This window comes from Cebus imitator, unplaced genomic scaffold, assembly GCF_001604975.1.
Source record: "Cebus imitator isolate Cc_AM_T3 unplaced genomic scaffold, Cebus_imitator-1.0 Scaffold536, whole genome shotgun sequence".
NCBI lineage: Eukaryota > Metazoa > Chordata > Mammalia > Primates > Cebidae > Cebus > Cebus imitator.
Window position 1 is genome coordinate 1,281,997 of NW_016107851.1, and position 6,766 is coordinate 1,288,762.

Here is a 6,766-nt window from a genome sequence, read left to right on the forward strand (position 1 = left end):
TGGCTTACAGAAGTCAGGATATACATTTGTTTACACATCGTCTGGGTGGTGATAGAAGTCACAGATTTTAGCAGTTACTGATAAGAAAAGGTAGGCAGCTTTACATAGTTTTGAGGAACAAACTGGCAGTTCTATTCACAGAGGCCAAGGACAGAAGTCATTGTAAGGAGAATGGGGCAGCCATTTAACAGTTTTGCATTTTATAAAATAGGTTTTCTCCAGTTCTGGCTCTAGGCGAGCACAATATCACATTATGTGTGTATGGTGTGTGTGGTGTGTGTGGTGTGTGTGTGTATGTGTGATGGATGTGTGTGGTGGTGTATGTGTGTGTTGTGTTGTGTGTGTGGTGTGTTGTGCGTGTGGCATGGTGTGTGTATGTGTGTGGTGTATGTGTGCGTGGTATGTGTGTATGGTGTGTGTGGTGTGTATATGTGTGGTGGGTGTGTGTGGTGGTGTCGTGTATGTGTGTGTGGTGTGTTGTGGTGTGTGTATGGTGTGTTGTGGTGTGTGTGGCGTGTGTGTGGTATATGTGTATGTGTGGGGAGTGTGTGTTTTGAATGGTGTGATAGTATCTGCCCAGAGGTCAGGGCCTCTGCAGGATTCCTGCGTTCTGGTTAGAGGCAGTCGCTACAGAACTCAGAAGGGAGAGCCTCTGGATTCCAGGCCCCACAGGCATGGCCAGATCTCTCTCCCCATCAGATGCCTCGTGAGATGTAAGTAACCACTTGCCAGTTTTCAGTTGATTAGTAAAACTATTTGAGCTGTAACTTCTAAGGAGGAAAACCAAAGCCCCTGGGCCATGCTAGATTGCAGCTGTGAAACCGCCTGGAAGAGCACAGTTTCAGTGGTAAAAATGTGGAGGCTCCATCAGAGTCGCACTTCTCCACTGAGCTAAAACTGGGAACGAATGACTGAACCTCACCTGAAGGTCCATTTTCTTTATGTAAAATGGGAAATAAATAATTTGCTGGGGTCTATGAGAGGAAAAAATGAGATGAGGATTTTGTAATTCAGGTGTTTTAGGGGAGTGCAATATTATTATTTATTATTATTTGTTTATCTATTTTTTTGAGTCAGTGTCTCACTCTGTCACCCAGGCTGGAGTGCAATGGCGTGATATTGGCTCACTGCACCTCCGCCTCCCGGGTCCAAACGATTCTCCTGCCTCGGCCTCCTGAGTAGCTGGGATTACAGGTGTGAGCCACCGTGCCTGGTTAATTTTTGTATTTTTAGTAGAGATGGGTTTCGCCATGTTGGCCAGGGTGGTCTCGGACTCCTGACTTCAGGTGATCCACCTGCCTCAGCCTCCCAAAGTGCTGGCACACAGGCATGACCCACTGCGCCCAGCCAATATTGTTATTATTATTAAAGAAGAGGCTTGGAGTTATGAAAACTGGCCACTTTAATAAAAAAAAAAAAACTGCCTTAGGTCTGAAATGTGACAGATTTTTATCTTGGGAACACTGAAGGGGAAACTTCTACACTGAGTTTGAGATGTGCTGGGTTGTCCCCAGGGTCCCTGGCAGACTTAAAACTCTGTGACTGCTGAGCTTATGACAGTACTGAGGGAGCCTGCTCTTTCGTGCTAGAGAGCCACTTGTTAAGTATTCAGAAACTTGGCACGCTGATTGACATCCTGTTAGCAGCTTGAAATTTGGTTCTAGTGAGAAATTGGCAAACCCTACAAATCCGAGCTTTGTATTTATCTTTCCTGGAGAGTTTGTTAAACATTTAGCAGCACACCACTGGGCATTTGTCCATGTCTCTCGTGATAGATATGTAAGAACACATCCCTGAAATTGGACTGACTTCAGTTCAAATCCCAGTGTAACTGAAGTTCAGTTTTCTATTTTGAAAAAAATAAGAATTTTTTTCTACTTCTCAGGGTTACTAGGAGGATTAAATGAGACAAAACGGGAAAAGACAGCTAGCACCAGACAACAGATAGTTATTATTTCCCACTATCTCTAGCATTGAGATTGAAGACATATCTATTTTTCCTTGACATTACAAACTCCTGTAATTTTCAGCAGCATACTTGAATGCTTTTGCCTCCCAACCTTTCTTGGCACATTAGTGCCTAATGACAACTGAAGTACCCTGGCTTTTCAATAAAAGGGCCTGGAAATGACCCCAGGGGTGGGGGGGTAGGGGGGTGGTGCTGCCCTGTGCTAGTCCAGTGCTGGCCAGCAGAGGGCACCCCAGACCCCACCACCACCTGCCCCAACCCTCCCCCATGCTCTCATCCCCAAGCCCAGGGTAAAGGGACAGGAAAGGTCCTCTGCTCACTGCAAGGCCTTTAAAGTCTGAGGTCCATGCATGCAAACAATAGCTCGGATCATCCACTGCTTGTATCTGCCCAAAACTTAGTGCACAGTGCTGTGCTCTGCGCAGAACACTGCCTTAATCTCCTGAATCCCCAGCAATATCACCCTAAATGGATATTAGTGGAATTGGATGAAGGAGGAAGGCAAAATCTGGCTGAGAAGAGGACTAGAAGCAAGATGATAATGAAATAACGAATTCCGTTTCATTGGAAGGCCTAGTCTCTCACTGCAGCACGGAACGAATTTTTGCATATACTTAAGAAAAGCGATGGTGTCAGCATCAGTCAACAGTATTAATCTCTGTTTAGACAACTGGGGCTTAAAGAATCCTGAGTGTTGACTGGGCGCAGTGCTCACGCCTATAATCCCAGCACTTTGGGAGGCCGAGGCGGGCAGATCACCTGAGGTCGGGAGTTTGAGACCAGCCTGACTAACATGGGGAAACCCCATCTCTACTAAAAATACAAAATTAGCCAGGTGGGGTGGCGCACGCCTGTAATCCCAGCTACTCAGGAGGCTGAGGCAGGAGAACCACTTGAACCCGGGAGGTGGAGGTTGCAGTGAGCTGAGATCGTGCCATTGCGCTCCAGCCTGGGCAACAAGAGCGAAACTCCATCTCAAAAAAAAAAAAAAAAAAAAAAAATACTGAGTGCTAGGGCTTTCTAGGTGGATCGAGGAAGACTTACCCTGCTACAGGAAGAGGCTTCTAGACCTTTAGCCCAGTGGTTCTCAAAGGGAGAGGAGAGGAGGATTCCCCCACCCCTTGCCCAGGGGAAAAATGGAAACATTTTTTGTTACCACAATTGAGGGGAGGATGCTAGTGGGTGGAACCCACCACAAAGAATTATTCAACCAAATCGGCAGCAGGGCCACCAGTGACAAACCCTGTTGCAGTCTAATGATTCTGAAGCAGAATTCACAAGTGGGGGCCACAATGGCGTTTGTTTATTCAGCAGGACTTTCACCTGTAGGGTTTCTCCTGCCAGTGAGCTCCCTGAGGGTCACAGCTTGAGTGAGAGAAATGCTTTTCCCTGCCAGAGCATGTAGTAAAGGAGGAGGAGCTGTGCCAGCCCAGGATCAGGTATAGCATGGTTTTGCCATCATCTCCAGCCAATCCCCGGGTTCAGGCCAGAGGGAAGCCTCCAGCTCACTGGCACCTGGACAACGGGGTGCCAGGACCTGTCTGTGCTGGAGTTCAGACTGAAGTGAGGGGCGTGGCTTTGTTCAGAAAAGCTCCAGGCAGCTCCTGGGTAGTAATGGCAAGTGCAGGATTGTGCTAACTCAGGGACAGTGACTCCTGAGAATGCCATTCTTCTCTGAGCAGCCACCTGGCACAGGGAGATGAGGAGCTCTCTCCCCTCCCCCACACTCCTTGGTACCCTCCCATCCTCATGGCTGCTATTGCCAGCTTCCACGGTTGGTCAAAGCTTGGGGCTTGAGTCTTTTGGAATTATCTAATTCACTCTGTTCTTCCTTTCATGGACGTCAGGATGACCACAAACTCAGCAACACGGAATTGGAAAAGAAATATGGCACAAACATCATTACGGTGAGTCATGGGAACCAGGGATTTGGAAGAGAGCATCCTGAGTGCAGAGAGAAGGCTGTGTGTTGGGGGGTGTGGAGGGGGAGAGTAGACTGCACCTTTAAGAGGAGGGGCCCCTGCAGCACCTTTGAGACTACAGTTATTTGCATCTGGATGCTGTTCAAGGCCACGGAAATACCTACTGTGGTGCTCACACTGCACTGACAATGAGAGGGACTCAGAGGGACAGATGGCCCTCAAGGAGAAAGTGGCCAGGTGGGAAGGCAGATATGTAGGGGGGTGTCCTGTGATCCATCCTATCCCACTGGGATGGCCACAAGAGGTAGAAACGCTCTGCTGGGAAATGCTGGATTCTAACTGAAGGGGCCAGAGCCAGCTCTTGGGCTGCTGCCATGTTGGCGCTGGGACTCAGGATGATTTGGATTTAAGCTTGTAAGGCTCTGGGTCCCCACAGGGTCGTGAGGTGTCCCTTATCCAGTGCTGAAGTGCAGGATCCAAGAAGTAAAGAGACAGGACATGGAAGAACTGGTGAAGAGCATCTGGACTTGGGGACCATGCAACCTATGAGTGGAGATCAGTGGAGGCCCCCAATGCCCAGAAGCGTCCGTATTTATTAGGTACAAGCAGGGGGCGGGGTCGTTTAAGTGAGATCATCATCTATAGGTTTAGTGATAGGGCATACATAATCATGTGAGTCACATGTGAGGGGGCCACCCCATTATGTCACCTGGGCAGAGAGATGGGCCATGAGCAGTAGGGGGCTGTGCTGTGTGCAGTAGTAGAGGGTCGTGTACAGAAAAGGGGTCCACCCCCATTAGGTCACCGAGGCAAGGAGGAGGGCTGTGTGCAACAGGTGTCATGTGCAACTTCTTATCTGGGGGCTGGAGACTTCAAAGGATTTCTAAGGCCGGGCGCGGTGGCTCACGCCTATAATCCCAGCACTTTGGGAGGCCAAGGCAGGAGGATCACGAGGTGAAGAGATCGAGACCATCCTAGCCAACATAGTGAAACCCCATCTCTACTAAAAAATATAAAAATTAGCTGGGCATGGTGGCGTGTGTGTAGTCCCAGCTACTTGGGAGGCTGAGGCAGGAGAATTGCTTGAACCTGGGAGGTGGAGGTTGCAGTGAGCCGAGATCGTGCCACTGCACTCCAGCCTGGCGCCTGGCAACAGAGCGAGACTCTGTCTCAAAATAAATAAATGAATAAATAAAAATAAAAAATAAAAAGGATTTCTAATAGAAGGATACTGTAAGCCAATGCAGTGGGAGCTGACAGACTTGTGCTCTTCTTTTAAGATATTTATGGGAGGATGATTTGAGCTAGCACAGAAGCGAGAAAACACTGACAGGGTGTACAGCCTCCGTGAATGCTCACACCAGAGGACTTCTTCTCCCTCCGTTATTTCCAGGGTCTCAGGCCTGAGGCCTACTTTCCACAGGAACTGGATGCAAGGCACTACAACTCCTTTATCAGGAGGAGAGGCTCTTGCTCCAAGCCTGCCACACAGCGTATGCCCTTTCAGGCAGGGAAGCCACCACATGGGTCTTTGGTTCTTGTCCTGGTCTGGCTGTTTTCCCATGTACTGTTTCTGTTCTGTGACTGCTCTAGGCATTCCTCCTACTACAAACTACTATATGGTTATATGGAAGGATTCTAGAAATCAGGACTAAATGTGTCAGTACAGCTCTGACTACAATACCTATATGAGTATATAGAAAGATTACATGGAATTAAGTATGATTATATATATAAGCTAGATATAAGTAAGCAGTAAGTTATCATGTGATTATATAGAAAGATCATATGGGACTAAGTATGATTATATATATAAGCTAGATATAGTAAGCAGTGAGTTATACTTCAGGCACCAATTGTGCCTGGGGTCTGCACAGTTCTTCCTCAGTGCCCATGGGGGGTGTTACCCACAAAGCTGGTGGGGACCCGGGGCCAGCAAACACAGAGCGGGCTGGGAGACGATCTGGGCTTGGCGGAAGGTATTCTGTGTGGAGAGGGGACAGGTGCGGCAGGAATGAAGCCAGGAAGGTCATCTGGGTGAAGCGTCAAGGGTATGCACATTAAACTAAGGAGTAGGGGCTGTCTTAGAGGCAGAGGGACATGGTTTCTACACAGGGAGGTCATTTCATTGGTTTTTCAAAAAGCAGTTCTCCTAGAAGATTCTTTTTTTAAAGTGATAAATGGAAGGGTCTAGAAGAATGGAACAATAGCCCAGGACTGTGAAATGAGGCTCTGAAACACGGCGGCCAGGAAGGTGGGAAAGAAAGGGACCAATTAGAAAGACATTGCAGAGACACAACAGCAGGACTTGGCAGGTTTTCGTGGAGTTCCTCATCTCGCTAGCGTATCATAGCAGCAGGAGGAGGAGAGCTGGTCAAGTGATGGGCTGGGGTGGGAGCTGGGAGTGAGGCAGGGAAGGCAGGAGGGAGGAGACGATGATGAAGTCATTTTGAGCTAAACCAGGAGAAGTCTCTCCGGAACACCCCTGAGGAGGCTTTCCGCAGTTATTCACAAAGATGAGTCTGAAGTTCTGGAAAAGGAATTGCAAGTGGAGGAAGACGGGATTGAGGTGGTGAGCCTGAATCTAGGCCTTCAACAGGTATTTGAATCACTACCACAGAAAAAGCATGAGACCCAAGAGAGAACACAAAAATGACCAAGACAGGCCAGGCATGGCGGCTCCCACCTGTGATCCTAGAACTTTGGGAGGCCGAGGTGGGCGGATCACTTGAGATCAGGAGTTCGAAAGCAGCCTAGCCAACGTGGTGAAACCCCGTCTCTACTAAAAATATTTTAAAAACTAGCCAAGTATGGTGGTGGGTGCCTATAATCCCAGCTACTCGGGAGGCTGAGGCAGAATTGCTTGAACCTGGGG

At 48.4% G+C, this 6,766-nt stretch overlaps 1 protein-coding gene across 1 annotated transcript in view; it reads left to right on the forward strand.

The window, feature by feature from the left end:
• The window catches only part of ATP12A (ATPase H+/K+ transporting non-gastric alpha2 subunit), a 41,079-nt gene that overhangs the window by 11,581 nt on the left and 22,732 nt on the right, over window positions 1-6,766 (forward strand). The window contains exon 3 of the mRNA XM_017514733.2: window positions 3,817-3,876. Coding sequence (XP_017370222.1) covers window positions 3,817-3,876 — 60 coding nt within the window. The remainder of the gene's footprint in view (window positions 1-3,816; window positions 3,877-6,766) is intronic.